This window comes from Piliocolobus tephrosceles, chromosome 15, assembly GCF_002776525.5.
Source record: "Piliocolobus tephrosceles isolate RC106 chromosome 15, ASM277652v3, whole genome shotgun sequence".
NCBI lineage: Eukaryota > Metazoa > Chordata > Mammalia > Primates > Cercopithecidae > Piliocolobus > Piliocolobus tephrosceles.
Genome location: NC_045448.1, coordinates 103,182,412 through 103,200,370, shown reverse-complemented (window position 1 = coordinate 103,200,370; position 17,959 = coordinate 103,182,412). Strand labels below are relative to the sequence as shown.

Below are 17,959 nucleotides of genomic sequence, written 5' to 3'. Positions count from 1 at the left end.
TTCAGACAATTAAAACGGTGGCAACAAGTGCTTTCTTTCTATGCCTAAAAGTGAGCATCCCTGTTAGCATTGGGGAAAGAACAGCTTATTACGGAAGTACTTTTGGAGTGGCGGTTTCAACAACCCAGCCTTAGGCTCTAGGACCTACAAGACCTACTGATTCTCTGGCATAATAAAACATTGAACTCATAGCCAACACCACCATCACTCATGCCTGAGTGAAGGCGATCTAACAGACACTGAGTCCATGAGGCACAATCACAGCCCTGTTGCCTTTAAAGCAGTAGACAATATTTTGCTACACCTGGGGGCCATTTTAAATAGTGAAATCGCCAACAAAAAGTGCAGAAATGCAAAGAACGTGGTACTGAAGAGACTATGAAAGGACACCTGGTTTGTAGTAGGAGAGGAAATAAGGCATGGCATCCCCTCCAGCCTCCGTCAGAAACGTGCGTGTCAGGTAGCTTGGCTCATTCACTGCTCTGTGCATGTCTGAAAATGACTGCATGTGGTGATTTTGGGGTTACGAATAAATTTTAGTAGGGAGGTTCTCAAATAGGGACTTCGTAAGTGAGGATCAAAACCACAATATTGGTGTTTACGTGAAAGACTTTAAAATTTATTTTAAATGGCTTACAAAGAATAGTGGTTACAGTTATAGAACATTTTATAAAACAGTCATGATTTACACTTGCAACACCAACAAAAGCTTATTGAAAATAAAAGTTTACCTAAAGTAAAATTGGTGCCTGGGTTTGGTGACTCATGCCTGTAATTCCAGCACTTTGGGAGGCTAAGGTGGGAGGATCACTGGCGTTCACGACCAGACTGGATTACATAGCAAGACCTTGTTTATATTGAAAAAATAAAAAATAAAATAACAAGGCGTGGCATGCACCTGTAGTCCCAGCTACTCTGGAAGCTGAGGTGGGAAGATTTCTTGAGCCTGGGAGATTGAGGCTGCAGTAAGCATCAGTGGCACCACTGCACTCAAAAAAATATTCAATAACTGCAATAAACTTTTAAGTGTAATCAAATGAGTTCAACTGTCACGTTAAGACACCTTGAATTCTTTTGATATTCTACTTCCAATTTCTAGCTTTAATATCTTCACCTGTTAAAAAGAAAACAGCAATAAGTAACATCTTAGGGTAGAAAGCAGTTATTTCAAAAGAAAAATAGTTTGAGATCCTAAAATGTAAGTATTAGAAATAATTAACTTTCTTTTAGAAAGCCTTAAATGGTATCGATTTTTATTCTTACAGTGTATACGTTTACACCTAATTTTAAGTAGCACACTAAATGATCCGCATTCCCTTGGAGAATGATGGTCACGTGTCTCTCAAACAGTATTTTGAATGATATTCCTTAAACATTTTAAGGGTATCTGGAAAATTAATGTATCAGAAGAACTTTTTACACATTCGTTAAAATTTCAGCACCCTCTCTCTACTAAGATGTTTTACTGATTTCGCTTTACATCTTATCTTTTTTTTTGCAATCACTATTGTTCTTACCAGGAAAATCCCCAAGACACTTCCAAGAGTACCTGTATAATCCTGGATCTGATACCTGCAGTCAGCCCACACAGAGTCCTGGTGTTCCCAGGCTTCTCACTAGCCAATCATACAACCCTACAACTCAGCAAAGAAAAACATGGGTTGGTTTTTTTCCTAATGTTTAAATGAATGTAGTGCAAATACTTTTTTCACAACTTTGCTGTACAAAGAGGGCAAGTCTCCAGCTGCGTGGCTGATTATGACACAGTAGAAATTTCACTTTTGTAACTAGTAATCCAAATGTTAGTATTTTTGAAAATATGGTGACAAGTGTTTTTTAAAAAATTTTTAAAACTTAATTAGCTGGGAATGTCGTAGGTGGCTTTTCTAGTTGACTATTAAGTCACAGAAACACAACATATATTAACTACAAAACCAGTTTTGGTTTGAGTCAACATCCTGTGCTTTAGCAAATCACAAAGTAGGGTTTATACCCACCCCACAGAAACTGCTTTTGACTAAAACATATAATTACCTCAAGTTCTACTTAGTAATACGTATATACTGACTTATAATTTCAGCCTTCATTGAGCAAAGAAACTTCAACGTGCTCAAAAGAAGAGACTATTGCCAAACTAAGCTATCTTACCGGGGAATTTGGTTACACTGGATATTTCATCCCCAGTATGTGGGGACAATCACCTATTCCTAAAGGTCTATTTTTTTTTTTTTTTTAAATAGTTCGGTTCCCTTTGGGATGCCTTTCTTGACCACTCCCATGGCATGAAGCTTCCAATCCTGCTACTGAGGTCAGACTAGTGGTTCGCTTCAGGAAATTTTGTCATCGTGTGCCCAGAGAGAGCAAACTGCTGATGGAGACACTGCAATTCGGCCTTTTCTTGTCATCATTCCTCAGTAGCTGGAGGGAGCAGTCTTTTGGGAAAGGCTGTGTATTCGGGATCCCTAAAAAGATAGCACACGGGGAGATTATTACCTGCCAAATGGTGTGTATGTTTACACCTCTCTGGCCCTTTAGTTTTCTGCTGGGACACCCAGAACGCCAGTCCACACACTTGAGGAGCCGAGGAAACAGGACAGCAGACGGGGCTGCGGAGAGCGGCACAGTCACGGACACTGTCTGCTTCGCCACGCCACCCACGGTTCCCACAGTTAAATACTGGTCTTCATTACACGTGAACACATGGCTCTTACGACAACTGTTTGGAGGAAAGTGATTCATGTGGTAAATAATATAACTAAATGAAATCTGATTTATTATACATTCCCCCAATTCTCTGCATCTTATCAACTTAGAAGCTTTAGCAAAAACTCTAATATTTGTCCCTTCCTTTCCCCCCCCCCCCCCCTTAACAGGATCTCACTCTTGCCCAGGCTGGAATACAGTGGTGTGATCACAGCTCACTGCAGCCTCAACCTCCTGGGCTCAAGTGATCCTCCCACCTCAGCTTCCCAAGTAGCTGGGACTACAGACAGGTGCCACCATGCCCAGCTGATTTTTTAAATTTTCAGTAGAGATGAGTTTTGCCTTGTTGCCCAGGCTAGTCTTGAATTCCTGGGCTCAAGAGATCCTCCCATCTTGGCCTCCTAAAATTGGTGTTAAAAGCGTGAACCACCACATCTGGCCTGTCACTTCTTTATCGTGTTAATTTTCATCTAAAAAAACTTCTATCAATGAAAACTTTTTCCATTCAAAGTACCAGTTTTCTTCTCTTGCTAATTTCTTTTTTGCTACTAAAGACTTGTGTTTCTAGATATGTGACCGTAATTATTCCAACCTCTCCAATTTATAATTTAGTGTTCAAGCTTTTAAATTCAGGAACACTACGTTTGACAGCTGCTGATTAAGAAATCACACTTCTGTAATGATCAAAAACAATTTACCTTGGTCTGGCACGGTATTTTTTTTTTAAAAGAAACACCAGTCAAATTTATTACAGTTGTCCACAGTTAGCAATGGTGATCTTCATGCGAATTGCTGCTCTTGCCATTCCTGGACCCAAAGTGCTCCATGACCTTCACAGTATTCATGCCATCTTTCACCTTGCCAAAGACCACGTTTGCCATCCAACCACTCAGTCTTGGCGTCTTGGCAGTGCAGATAAAAAACTGGGAAACGTTCATGCTGGGTTCAGCATTTGCCATGGACAAGATGCCAGGACCTGTATGCTTCAGGATGAAGTTCTTGTCATCAAATTTCTCCCTGCAGATGGACTTGCCACCAATGCTGTATGGCGTGTGAAGTCACCACTCTGACACATAAACCCTGGAATAATTCTGTGAAAGCAGGAACCCTTATAACCAAATCCCTTCTTTCCAGTGCTCAGAGCACGGAAGTTTTCTGCTGTCTTTGGAACTGCAAACAGCTCCAATCTGCTAACATAATTTTATGGATTAGATGAACAGTCACTTCTTGGTTTCTAGGCCCCTTATGTCGAAGGAGACACAGCCCAAGGCGTCGCCATCGACAGCAATGTTGAAAAACATGGTGGGGTTGACCATGGCTGGAAGCAAGGGGCTCCGGGCGGCAGCAGCATCTGCAAAGCTCACAGCCTTCTTTTCAAAAGTCAGCTTCGTTAGCTACTCGGAAGAATGACTAGTTAAAACATTTTCCCCTAGTATTTCTTTTCTCTTTTTTTGAGACGGAGCTTTGCTCTTGTTGCCCAGGCTGGAGTGCAGTGGTGTAATCTCAGCTCACTTCAACCTCTGCCTCCTGGGTTCAAGTGATTCTCCTGCCTCGGCCTCCTGAGTAGCTGGGACTACAGATGTGTGCCACCAGGTTCAGCTAATTTTTTGTATTTTTAATGGAGACAGGGTTTCACCATGTTAGCCAGGATGGTCTCGATCTCCTGACCTCGTGATCCACATGCCTCAGCCTCCCAACGTGCTGGGATTATAGGCATGAGCCACTGCGCCCAGCCCTCCCCTAGTATTTCTTAAAAGACAAAGAGCAAAGAGTCTACTCGCTACAGAATCAGGATGTATTTTCCTATTCATATTAAACTACAGAAGGTAGATTCAAAGGCAATGGCTGTTACGGAAACCTACTTGAGGCTGTCTGCTAACACACTCAGTGTGCAAAGCAAAACACATTTTCTGCTTCAATAACTCCTCATATTGCATCTATCTGTAGAGTTTATTTCAGTAAAAATGTTCACTTACCATTTCACGAATCAAAGTATTAAGTAGCTTGAGAAAATTATATAAATCCTTATATCCTATATATGGCTATAAAAATAAATTTATAATTTTAAAAATTGTTTTAAATAAACATTTTTTACCTACCAACTAAAGATATAGAGTAACTAGAGGCAACACAAGACTACAATTCCACACTCGAAAAAATAACTGCCTCATATTCCTGACTTCTACCTCCAAGAAGTGAGAACAGCAGAGTGTGTGTTTAATCACTTTCTAACACTTAGCGGTCTCCAAAAGCTCTGCATTAGCCTGCTCTTTTGACCCAAAAGAACAGCAAGCAAGTAAAAAAGAAATGGTTACCAAAGTCATAGTATTAAATCTGCTTAAACTCTAATCAAGAAAACTGGTTATTTTGAGTCAACAATAAAAATTAAAATTCTACATCTTTCGCCCTTTTAATTGTAAAGATTAAATTGTAACTGAAATCAATATAACCGATTCTCAGCTGCCTACTCATTTTCCTTAACAAGGCAATGAAGAACTTAATGCTCATGTGCAATATAGAATCTTAGGTTTTTATTTGTAGGAAAAAATAAACAGATTTCCCTCCCCATCAAGGCGTCACAAGAAATGAGGCAATAAAGGGAAAAATGCAAATCCTAAAGTCATCTAGTGACTTTCTCCTAATTCTAAACAAAGAAAAAGTGCTCTCAGGTTTTGAAATCTCCACATACAACACAGATGGGCAAAAAAGCTACAGACATCTCAGTTACAAGTTTCAAGTTCTTAAAAAAAAAACAAAAAAACCAAACCTTTCCTCCAGGGAAAGCCCATGTGATCAATTACCGAATTGAATTATACAGTTCCACTTCAACTAGTCTAAAATTAATGTGCTTAGCCAAAACCTTGAAAAATAGAATTAACCAGTTTTTTACAGTACCGTAGCAGCCACTCTATGATACAGAACCACCACCTGTCCTTTACATTAGAGTACTTGCCCCAGTTGTCTTTGTAAGTCTGAAGCAACACACTGTTCATGGTAAATTTTAGTAGATAAATATATGAGGACTAATCGAAAAGTCTCTTTAAGAAGAAAATATCTTAGTCCTTTGTATATCAAATCAGAATCTAATAGGTAAAATAATATACATTATTTTCAAATATACAAATTATGTGCTAAAGTAAAAAAAATAAAATGTCCTTTAGTTCAAGCCAAACTTCTGCCGGTGCCACTTGAGTGGGCACGTGCGCTAGGAGATGGGTCCTCCATGCCGAGAGTCACTCCTGCCGGCTTCTGCAAGAGAACGACACAAGCTACTCCATCAGGAGAAGAGGGCAGCATATTCCGAGCTTCAATTACACAAACACAGTTACTCACTTGGAGATAATTCAAGATGGTAAACAGAAAAATTGTTTTCTTTTTTTTTGAGATGGAGTCTCACTCTGTTGCCCAGGCTGGAGTGCAATGGCGCCATCTCGGCTCACTGCAACCTCCGCCTCCCAGGTTCAAGCAATTCTCCTGCCTCAGCCTCCTGGGTGGCTGGGATTACAGGCGCCCACCACCACACTCAGTGACCTTTTGCATTTTTAGTAGAGATGAGGCTTCACCATGTTGGCCAGGCTAGTCTCGAACTCCTGACCTCAGGTGATCCACCCGCCTCAGCCTCCCAAAGTGGAGAAAACACCTTCTCCAGGGTCTACCATGACATGCAGGATTAGAGGTATGAGCCACCACGCCCGGCTAACAGAAAATTTTAAATAAAACACATATGGAAAACTGATAACCCATTGATAGTCAACAAGAAAAACTGGTAAACACCTTTGTTGTAAGAGTTTTCTAGCATTAGCCAACATTAATCTCATCAGCAGATCAGTCTTTAAGGACAGTTAGAGATGGTGGTACCAGAAGATGTCCCCAAAAGTTGAACAAGTAGCTAAGGTGATGGTGACGCTGCCACCAATGAAAACAATAGCCAGTATTTATATTGACCCTAAGAGGTAGAGATTAACACGTCACCAGCCCTGGTTTATAGATGGCAAGGAAGAGGAGGAGCTGGTACTGAAATCCAGACAGTTGCTATTACTAGGTATACAAAAATCACTCCACACAAAAGGCTCTTAGAACAGAATAGTTCCTTAAAGATAGCAGCAGAACCCACTACTTTTTATTTTGCCAATTTAAAGTTTCTCTTTTGAGACAGGGTCTCACTCTCTCACCCAGGCTGGAGTGCAGTGACATGATCACAGCCGTGGCTCACTGCATCCTTGACCTCCTGGGTTCAAGTGATCCTCCCACCTCAGCTTCCCAGACAGCTGGGACTACAGGCACATGCCCCTATGCCCTGCTAATGTTTTGTAGAGACAGGGTTTCTGCACGTTCCCCAGGCTGGCCTCATGCGATGTAATCTGCTCCCCACCACCCCACCTCCAAAAGTGCTAGGATTACAGGTGTGTGCCACCATGTCCAGCCTAAAGTTTCTATTAAATGGTGAAATAACATAAGTAATCTCAAAATGCTTCCTCTTGCTTTATAAATATAAAATGTGTATTTACTGTTTAAAGTGACAAAAACTGCATATATTTATGGTATACAACATGATGTTCTGAAACATGTATACATTGTGGAATGGCTAAATCACACGAATTCATGTGCATTACCTGATATATTTATTCAAAGTGAGAACATTTAAAATCTACTCTTTGGGCATCTTTCAAGAATACTATACATTGTTATGAACTGTAGTCACCATGCTGTATAATGGAGTTCTTGAACTTACTCCTAACTGAAACTTTGCACCTTTTGACCAATATCTCTCCAATCACCCCACACCCAATCAAATATTTTGCACTCCCTTCAAGGAGGTGAAGTAGGTGGAGAGTGACGTAACTGGACAGTGGAAGGTGCACTTCCGCAGGAAAACACCTTCTCCAGGGTCTACCATAGTAACTTCCACACTCATTTCCTAGTTGCTCCTGAGAGGCTAGTAAATGTCTTCTCAACTATAAGTGAAACTACATTTTATTCTGGAGGTATTAAGGCCTGATTTTTCTAATTTAGTGTTTTTCAATTTATATTGTTACCATTACAAGGCTGAAAGAACATTAACAGATAAAGTCAACTTGCTGATGCACAATACTTGGGAATTTAAAAAAAGGACAAAGAGAGAAAAACAGAATGTGAGCCCCACATGGGGTTGGGTGGGGACACGGGGGAAACTGGCTGCTTCGGAAGGTATCTGACATTCTGCTGCTTTGGAAACCTAGCTGCTGCTTCCACCTTCTTTATTTCTACCCATGATTTCAAATTTTATTATCTTTGTTCTAAGAGGGCATTTCAGGACAGCCAATGGTAAACTGTAATGCACTGCAAGTTAACAAGGTACCAAGAATGCAGAAAACTCTGGAGGCTGCTCTTGAAGGACATTTAGTCAGAGTAATAGTCTTAGTATCTCCAGGGTGCTCATGTACTAGAGAAGACAAAGTAGTTTTCTTTCTGGAGTTGGAAGGCAATAGCAAAATCACACAGGTATGCATTCTGGCTCCATATAAAGACATTTTTAAAAATAAGAGCCATTTACCAACAGAACATGCTGCTTTGTAAGGTGGCCCAGTCTTAGCTGGAGAGCTGGTTAGGAGAATGCCTACACCAATCAATCGCTACAATTTTATAATTCTCCGAAATCTATTCTCCTTTTTTCTTCCACAATGCATTCTTTTCTTCCTCTGGTGCTGTTAATACTTATATTGTAGTATTTCTACCTATTTTTGCCTCACAGATCCTAAATGTGCCACAAAGAAACTGACTTAGTTTCAATCTTACTGCTTTGGAAAAATATGCTTCCTCTTCTAGGATGACAAAATTCAAAATCTGAAGCATTAATTCTTCCCATTTAAAATAACCTTTAAGTGAATCCAATTCCAATAAAAATTCTGATGAGATTTTCTTTTACTTGGCAAAATGGTTTTAGAATTAATCTTTAAAAAATGTATAACAGGCCAGGTGTAGTGGCTCATGCCTGTAATCCCAGCACTTTGGGAGGCCAAGGAGGGCAGATCACCTGAGGCCAGCAAATCACTTGAACCCAGGAGGCGAAGGTTGCAGTGAGCTGAGATCATGCCACTGTACTCCAGACTGGCCGACAGATCTAGACTCCATCTCAAACAATAACAATAATAATAATAATACCAAGAATAGCCCAGGAATTTTTTGTAAAAGAAGAATAAAGATGAAGGAATTTGCCTTGCAAATATCAAAACATATTATTTATAATTATTATTCACTAAACAATATTAGGACAAATGATTAAACACTTAGGTTTAACAAGTGGAATAAAAGGAAAAAAATAGATTAGTTAAATCTCTCCTCACATCTTAAACTATATATACTAAGATTTCAATGTAAAATACAAAACCCACAAATACTAGCAAAGTACAGGTCAATATCTTTATAATCCTAAGATAAGAAAGGCCTTCCTAAGTCAGCATGCAATCAAAGGCAGAATCATGAGAGAACAGGAAACTAAACTACATAATTTCTATCTGGAAAGTACAATGAAAAGCCAAAGGATACAGACATTGGGGGAGAAATACACAAAATATATGACAAAGCCCTAGTATTTTCAGTGTATAAAGAGCTCTAAGGATCAATATGAAAAAATTACTATCTCCATAAAAAAATAAGGGATAAAATAAGCAGTTCATCAAAGAATAAAGATGACCAATAATTTGAAAAGAGGATTAACCTCATCGGTAATAAAAAAAAAATGTGATTAGTCTAGACAACATGGTGAGACTTCATCACTTCAAAAAAATTTAAAAAGTTAGCTAGATGTGGTGGCACGTGCCTGTGGTCCCAGCTTTCTTGGGAGGCAGAGGTGGCAGGACTAGTTAAGCCTGGGAATTTGAGGCTGCAGTGAGCTGTGTTCTCATCACTATACTCCAGCCAGGGTGACAGAGCAACACCCTGCCTCAAAAAGTAAAACAAAACACACACAAAAAACCAAACAAAAAATACATGCAGTTCACTAGATTTCACCTATCAGAGTGACAGAAAACAATTAGACAAGTGGTAAGTATATATACATAATGATTTCAAAGTGCTAGTGATAATAAACACCCAGGAATAGTTTCAAGAAATTATAGAAAATTCAAAATGTAGTACTATGTAGCTGTAAAAAATCACCTACTTATCAACATAGAAAGAGCTTCATACATTAAGTAAAACGTAGGTTATATTTAATTCCTGGTTATTTATTCTTTGATAGCTCAAACTCAAGCAATCCTCCCACCTTAATCTCCCAAAGCACTGAGATTACAGGTGTGAGCCACCACACCTGGCCACATTCCATTGTTTTATAATTTGCACACCGCTCACCTAGCAATGCCGTATTTTCCCCTGCATCTCCTTTAAAGCTGGCATCGCACTGTGGCTCAGATTCAGCAGGGGAGGCTGATGGTGGACTGCTCTCATCACTTCCGTCGTCCTCTGGTAAAGTTAGACTCAAATTTGCAGCCGGATCCCTTCCAGAAGGAGATTCTGGAGCAGGCATGTCCTGGACATCCCCAGGCTCTCCCTTGAGAATTAGAACAGAAGAAAAACATGATCAAAGCTTATCTATCATCTGGCTCGTAATTCACACACGATATTATGTACTTCTATACAATGAATCTGGCAAAAAGCACAACAATGTCTCCCTTATCTAGTATCACAAGAAAATGAATTCTTTCTCAACAACCAACCTCCTAAGGCCTACATGTTTTTTATTCTAAAAAACATTTCCCCTCCTTGATACAAGCAATGCCAGCTTTTAAACTATTGACAGAAAGTGAAGCTTTCCTCCACTTCCTTGCCTTCCTGGACAGAGGATGTGAGGCCATAGCCATGAACTCTGATTACTGCCCTGTGCTGATTTACAGTGAGGCACTAGGGTTTCAGAGATAAACAAGGCTTTTGAACAACAGATGCCTTCAGACTATTATTTTCTTGAAAAAGTTACTCTGGCTCCTTCCATATGGGCAGGGTGTTGATCAGCTGTAGTTTGCCTTCACCTTCCCTCCCGCTTCCATTTGCTGCTTTAAAGAAAGGAAAACAGTGAAAGTGGAGGGCTGGAGACACTATCAGCAACACTACATTAAGTCTCGACATTTGGGGAACAGCTAGAAACCTTATTTGATTAATACCAGAGTCAAAGCTGTGTTGTAAGTGGATGGAACTCCTGGTAAAGTGACTTATTAGATGAGGGGTTGCTGTAGGTTCACTATGACCATCTGGCTCAGCATCTACCATTGCTTCAAGTAAAAACACCACTCACAGGCGCTCCACCTCCCTCCACTGGGCTGCGCCCCCAACAGCCCTGCTCCACCTGTGTTCTAGAACCTGCCCCTCCTGCCTCACCAGTAACGTAACGCCCTCCCATCCCTGCTCCTGACACACCAAGCAAAAAATTCTGTGGCTGTGACATCACCACAGTACCCAAACTTCTGCCAGCCTAGCCCCAACCTGTTTACCTAAATATCTGCTCACTTAACTACCTGCCAACCTCCAACCCTGTCTGTTCGCTCCCCAGACATAGCATTAGCCTCAAGACTTTGGTGTGTCTGACGGATAATGCAACACCCAGCTCAACTGCCCTCTCAAATGCACTTGCTCCACCTTCCAATTTCTACCTGGCAGCAGGACGTGTGACCCCTCCTCTGTGCTCCCACAGGCAGCACTTCAAACAGGACTCTTTGGCCATGTCGTGTCTGTGTGCATGCCCTTCTGTGTGCGTGCCCTGACCCCCCAGCAGTCCAGAAAGTGAAATCCTCAAGAGCCCTTGAGGGGAGGGGCTGTGTCTTACTCATCTTTGTCTCCCCAGAGCCAAGTGCAGATCTAGCACCTTAGATGTCATTTCTTTGACTCATCCTTGCCAAATGAATGAAAACAAGTGACAAGGATGACTGAAATAGCTGTAAACCTTTAAAGTCTGTGTGGTAGACTGAGGCTGACTCTCACTACAGTTATGGGGAAATAGAGAACTAGTTACTACAAGAGGGCACAGCATGGCTAACTAAAGCATCCACTGCAGGAAGGGGTCAAGAGGTCCACAGAAAAGGGTGTACTGTCTAAAGATTCAAAAGTCAAAGACAAGACAGTAAGTTTCTGAGGTTTAATGTTACTACAGGTTCTGTTCATCAAAAAATAAATTAGGCATTCTGGGGATATATATTCTAGCTTTCTGAAATTAACATTCAACCTTACGTGAGATGAAGAGTCTTAATTTTTAATATATGAAATATACAGCTTATTTCCACAAACAAAACTCATGAGGATTAAAGTCCCTGTGCTACAGTCAGTGAAATTCCTTTCATACAAACATCCAGAAATGAAAAGCATGTTAAACTACTGACTGATGAAGAAAACAACTTAGAATATGCTTTAGAGTGTATCTAATGAAGGAAAAGAGTTCTAAAACCTTGCCAAGAAAGAAATCCATCAAGCTCCCTGTATGCTATATGCTGTCCCCACAAACGCTCATCCTCTCTTCTAAGCTCCAGTTTCTGCAGTAAAGAGGGATGAACCAGGTTCATTAAGAAAGCATGTTATGCCATGCTAAACACAGCTACAATTATTGAAAACCATGAATACGTGAAGAAATTCTAAAAGAGAGACAAATTTTCTGGACGTCAAAATAGTTTCAGTTTCTAGTAAGACCGTTCTTGAACACTGACCTCCACCTTCCTGTGAGCACACAGTGAAGGCATTCTGGAACTCACATTTAAAAAACAATTCAGTGGCCAGGTGCGATGGCTCATGCCTGCAATCTCAGCACTTTGGGAGGCTGAGGCGGATGGATCACTTGAGGCCAAGAGTTTGAGTCCAGCCTGGCCAATGTGGTAAAACCCCATCTCTACAAAAAATATAAAAAATTAGCTGGATGTAGTGGAGTGCACCTGTAAGCTCAGCTACTTGGGAGGCTGAGGTAGGAGAATCACTTGAACCCATGAGGCAGAGGCTGAAGTGAGCTGAGATCATACCACTGCACTCCAGCCTGGGCGACAGAGTGAGGCTGTCTCAAAAAAAACACACAAATTGTAATTCATAGAGAATGACAGCAGTTGTTAAGGAAGCGGTCTCTTAAGCTAGAAGATGAGGGGGCATTTTAAACAGACTGCAGTCTGGGAAATAAGTCTTATTTAACGGGTCAGTTCTTTAATGATGCCACTATAGACGCTTACATGACCATAATGGCTTAAAGCTGCATAAAATGATCATCATTGAAAAAAACTCAAACTGCAGTTTCTAATTCCACAATAAACTCTATGAAAAACTCTAAAAATATGTTTAGCAACAAGACGATATTTGATAAATTATTTTCCCCAAAGATCTTTATTTGAAAACTTTTTTTTTTGATTGACTGATTGAGACAGGGTTTCACTCTCGTTGCCCTGGCTAGAGTGCAGTGGCATGCTCTCAGTTCACTACAACCTCTGCCTCCCAGACCCAAGCGATCCTCCTGTCTCAGTCTCCCAAGTAAATGGGACTATAGGAGTGTGCCATCACATCTGGCTAATTTTTTTTTGTATTTTTAGTAGAGACATGGTTTCACCATGTTGGCCAGGCTGGTCTTGAACTCCTGACCTCAAGTGATCCGCCTACCTCAGCCTCCCTAAATGCCAGGATTACAGGCATGAGCCACCAAGTCAGGCCTAAAACTGTTTATCTTCTAAATGAGAATATGTTGAGACATTAATAGATTGCATGAAGACTCTAAAACCAATAAAAAAACATAACCTAAACAAAAGTATTCTTTCCCTCTATGTTCCCCTCTTTGGGTAGAGTAATAGTTAAGTGCTCAGACCCTGGAATTAAGCAAACTTTATTTGAAAGATGATTTCCCATTAAATCACTGTATGACTTCAGGTGAGTTATTCAGCTTCTCTAAGCTCAAGTTTCTAATTAGTAAGATGGGAATAGTGACAGCACTTATATAGCAACTGTGAAGATCAGACATAACAAGGTATGGAAGGCATTTGTTCAGCACGTGGCTAGCTACTCCTATGATTTCCTTTTCATTTTGCCCCTGTGTCTTCTGTGTAAGGCCCTGTGACCATCAGTGATGAACCAACTTCAATGCAGGACAAACTGCCCCAGGTCTATTTGATTCTGAAACCTAGGAATAGGGAATAATATTTGATGTTAAGAAGTATTGGCTTTGGTTTCTTCACATGTAGAATGCACATATTAAGCCAGACAACCTATGCGGCTCCTTCCTTTTCAAATATTTTATGATTCCTGTTTATACAAAACTAGCATATATACATTCTGTGGTGCAGCATACCAAAACCCATTACTCTAAGTAATTACAAACTCTCTGGGAAACATCTGAGCATACTGTTCTATCATCACAAATCTATTTCACTGATTTTTTTGGACTGCCTTAAGAAGTCATTTTTAATAGTGAGGAAATTTTCTTCAGAGAACCACAAGGATATTAGGAGCCTTTCGCCTGTTCCTCTTGTTTCTAGTCAATAATGAAACTGAATCACTCAGGAAGAACTGGGACAGAGATTGAATATAAACAAAAACGTAACAAACCCAATATCCTAGGGCTTTGATGACATCAAGTTTACACATTGGACATGTTCGGTGATCCAAAAGCCATGGGTCAATGCATATTCTATGAAAAATATGCCTAAAAAAATTAAGTATGTGTTAATGTTTTTAAAATCAATGTTTATATAACTTATAAAGGAAATAAGACATTCTACCAACTCATCCTCTCATTACAAGTTAGCTGACATCAAATCAACATTCTAGTCTACTTACTTATCATGTCATTATTCTCTCTTCCATGTGAAACAGAATCTGGCACTTTTAGGGAAAATTTCCCTTCACCCTACAAAAACCATGGCTTATTTATGCCCTCACACTAGGTTGTACATTTTTACGTGCCTTTGTAACTTATTTGAAAAATTTTTGGGAAAAAACGTGGCATAAATCAACTAGTAGTAATAAGTAAACTAATACTAAACTGGCAGTACCTTATATAAGTCCATAAAATGACTCAAATGGAAATACAACAAAAATATTAACAGATCATCTTGCGGTGGTAGGCTTACGCAGGCATACGCAATACTTTTTTTCTCTCTTACACAGTTTTGTATACACTCCATCTTTCTATAATGAACACCTATCACTTTCAGAATAAAAAAAAGGCATATATATTTTCTTCTTTTGCTGATTTGTCTCAGTTGGCTAACTTTGCCTCCTGTGTGATAAATCTATTTTCTACAACTGATGAAGAAAAGGAGTTAAGATTATAGTATGGGTTTCAGAGCCAGACAGGCTGGGCTCAGACACAAGCATGCCATTCAATGGCTGGGACTCTGAACTAGGTTCCTACACTCTCTGCCCCACACCAGGGACTGAGGGGCACATGCAGTGTGTGTACAACTGCACCAGGCACAGAGCATACTTGGTCATTGTTTGGTATTATTACTGTTGTTTGAAGACTTTTTTTTTTTTTACAAACAGAAATCTGCTAGTGGAATTAAAAGTAACAGTACTTGCGGCCAGGCATGGTGGCTCACACCTGTAATCCCAACATTTTGGGAGGCTGAGGTGGGTGGATCACCTGACGTCAGGAGTTCAAGACCAGCCTGGCCAACATAGTGAAACCCGCTCTACACTAAAAGTACAAAAATTAGCTGGGTGTGTTGGTGGATGCCTGTAATCCCAGCTACTCAGGAGGCTGAGGCAGGAGAATCGCTTGAACTCTGAAGACGGAGGTTGTAGTGAGCCAAGATCACACCCCCTGCACTCCAGTCTGGGCAACAAGAGTGAAACTCTGTCTCAAAAAAAAAAAAAAAAAAAAAAAAAAAAAAACAGTACTTAAGAAATAATTTTTACAAAAACATAAAAGGAACGTGTTAGCTTTATTGGGAAATTTGTTACGTAAATAAAGCACAGGAGAAAATAAGGGAAAAGTCAAAGCTCGGTAAGGAGACCAGGAAATGCGCACATGTGCCTGCATTTGAGGGTCAGGTCCAAACTCCAGCTCAGCCACCAGCACGACCTAGCACTGCTCGTCTGTGCAGCTTCCTGGACATTGTTTTTAAGTTAGAAAGACTTGCCCTAAACCAGCCTGGAGTAAAAACTCTTTTCTCTACTTTAATAACTTTCTACATGACATGATCCACTTACACTGACCCAACCCAGTTTATTCAGTACCCATCGTACCAATCACATGTAAATGTTTGTAGGTTTAAACCAGCTACCTTTAGTCAGGAAACTTTCATTTGGTTACCCTGATATGCATGGCTGCATTTCCTTCACACAGTTATCAATCTACTATAAAGTACTTGGATATATACTAAAATACTCTGCAAACAAAGCAAAATATAATTATATACTGACTTGTGACCTGCTTCTAATAGCTGTGAAGTATAATTAAAATTCATCAGACTTAAAACATACCATTTCTGCACACAGAATGAACCCTTTTAACAAGGTAATTCTTTTAAAAAAGTTATCAATTAAAGTATCCCATTACTTTTTTTGGAGACAGAGTCTTGCCATGTTGCCCAGGTTGGAGTGCAATGGCATGATCTCAGCTCACTGCAACCTCTACCTCCCCCAAGCAATTCTCATACCTCAGCCTCCTGAGGAGCTGGGATTACAGGCATGTGCCACCATGTCTGGCTAATTTTTGTATTTTTATTGTAATAGACACGGGGTTTTGCCATGTTGGCCAGGCTGGTCTCAAACTCCTGGCCTTAAGTAATCCACCTGCCTTGGCCTTCCAAAATGCTGGGATTACAGTCATGAGCCACCACGCCCACCCTTTCGTTCTATTTTTTTTTTAAAGCAACTTCCTGCTACTAAAACAAAACCCTTAGTGTAACCAGAATAAAGGAAAAAAAAATATTTTTTTTTTTTTTTGAGATGGAGTCTCACTCTGTCACCCAGGTTGGAATGCAGTGGCGCAATCTCGGCTCACTGTAACCTTTGCCTCTCGGGTTCAAGCAATTTCTCCTGCCTCTGCTACCTGAGTAGGCTGGGATTACAGGCGTACACCACCACACCCGGCTAATTTTTGTATTTTCAGTACAGATGGGGTTTCACCATGTTGACCAGGTTGGTCTTGAACACCTGAGTCAGCCTCCCAAAGTGCTGGGATTACAGGTGTGAGCCAGCTAGGAATACTGATTTTAAACAACCTTAGAAGGAACGCAAGTCCAGGGTGCAAATAACAGCAAACTACTGCCCTCCCCAACCCACTTCCTTTAGGCTGTTTCAGGCCCGTCTCCCTGGTCCCTCATTTTTCTTGCTCCCAACACAGCTTACTTTTTGCACTGCTAAATGTATAATGTAATTCCTACAATTTTGATAAAGCCTTGCTTAGAAGACTAAAAGCCAATCTATGACAAAGATACTTAACGAGTCTTAATGTAACCTAAGAATCTCCTAGGTAAAGCAATCTTAAAGAGCAGTGAAGACATTACATTTAAAATCCAAGCTGCTTTTCTAAAAAGAGGAGATGATCACAAATAACAAGATCTTCGTATCATAAAAAACAAATAACTATTTTGTCAGACACCTAAAACTTGTCAAGTAATTTTTAACATCTCGGTAGGTAAAAAGAACATACTTGCATGGCAGAATTCTAATAATATCCTTTACTTTGAAATTTTCAATACACACTGCACAATTTTCAGCATCAACATCAATTCCCTGTAAAAAGAAAAAGAAAGTGTTACTACATTCTTGGTACATAGTATATCCCTTGGTAAACTCACTACATCTGGACTACAACAATGATGAATTCCCTTCTACAGTGGTACCAGTGTAATTAAAACACAAATAACTGTACTTGGTGTTTACCACTATTCGGGGATTATCTAAATAATCTGGTTGAAAAATAATATGTCTGCCTAATCAGATATGAACAGTGTTTAAATACTAATATTGTTCATATGTAATTACTGTATTTAAAAATATATTTAGCCATGTGCACCACCTGTCAATATGGAAGCAGTAAACATTTTATTTTATTTATTATTATTGCTTTATTTATTATTATTATTATTATTTTTAGAGAGACAGGGTTTTGGCCAGGTGCAATGCCTCACACCTGTAATCCCAGCACTTTGGGAGGCCAAGGAGGGCCAATAATGAGGTCAGGAGATCGAGACCATCCTGGCCAACGTGGTGAAACCTCGTCTCTACTAAAAATAGAAAAATTAGATGGCCGAGCGTGGTGGCTCAAGCCTGTAATCCCAGCACTTTGGGAGGCCGAGACGGGCGGATCACAAGGTCA

General features: G+C 40.1%; 1 protein-coding gene, 1 long non-coding RNA gene and 1 other non-coding gene across 3 annotated transcripts in view; all 3 read right to left on the bottom strand.

Annotated features, from left to right (window-relative positions):
* Positions 1-597: 597 nt before the first annotated feature.
* On the bottom strand, positions 598-4,262 carry LOC111542179. The gene is made up of 2 exons (XR_002731470.1): positions 3,402-4,262; positions 598-2,716 (listed from the first exon to the last, which is right to left on the bottom strand). It is a non-coding gene; the product is annotated as an uncharacterized LOC111542179 (long non-coding RNA).
* LOC111542261 lies at positions 2,303-2,416 on the bottom strand. Its single transcript, XR_002731495.1, has one exon. It is a non-coding gene; the product is annotated as a small nucleolar RNA SNORD89 (small nucleolar RNA).
* A 950-nt stretch (positions 4,263-5,212) lies between the features above and the next one.
* Positions 5,213-17,959, bottom strand: part of RNF149 (ring finger protein 149) — a 32,577-nt gene continuing 19,830 nt past the window's right edge. The window contains exons 4-7 of the mRNA XM_023211371.1: positions 17,291-17,373; positions 14,236-14,332; positions 10,033-10,231; positions 5,213-5,952 (exon numbers count right to left, since the gene is read on the bottom strand). Coding sequence (XP_023067139.1) covers positions 5,909-5,952; positions 10,033-10,231; positions 14,236-14,332; positions 17,291-17,373 — 423 coding nt within the window. The 3' untranslated portion in view covers positions 5,213-5,908. The remainder of the gene's footprint in view (positions 5,953-10,032; positions 10,232-14,235; positions 14,333-17,290; positions 17,374-17,959) is intronic.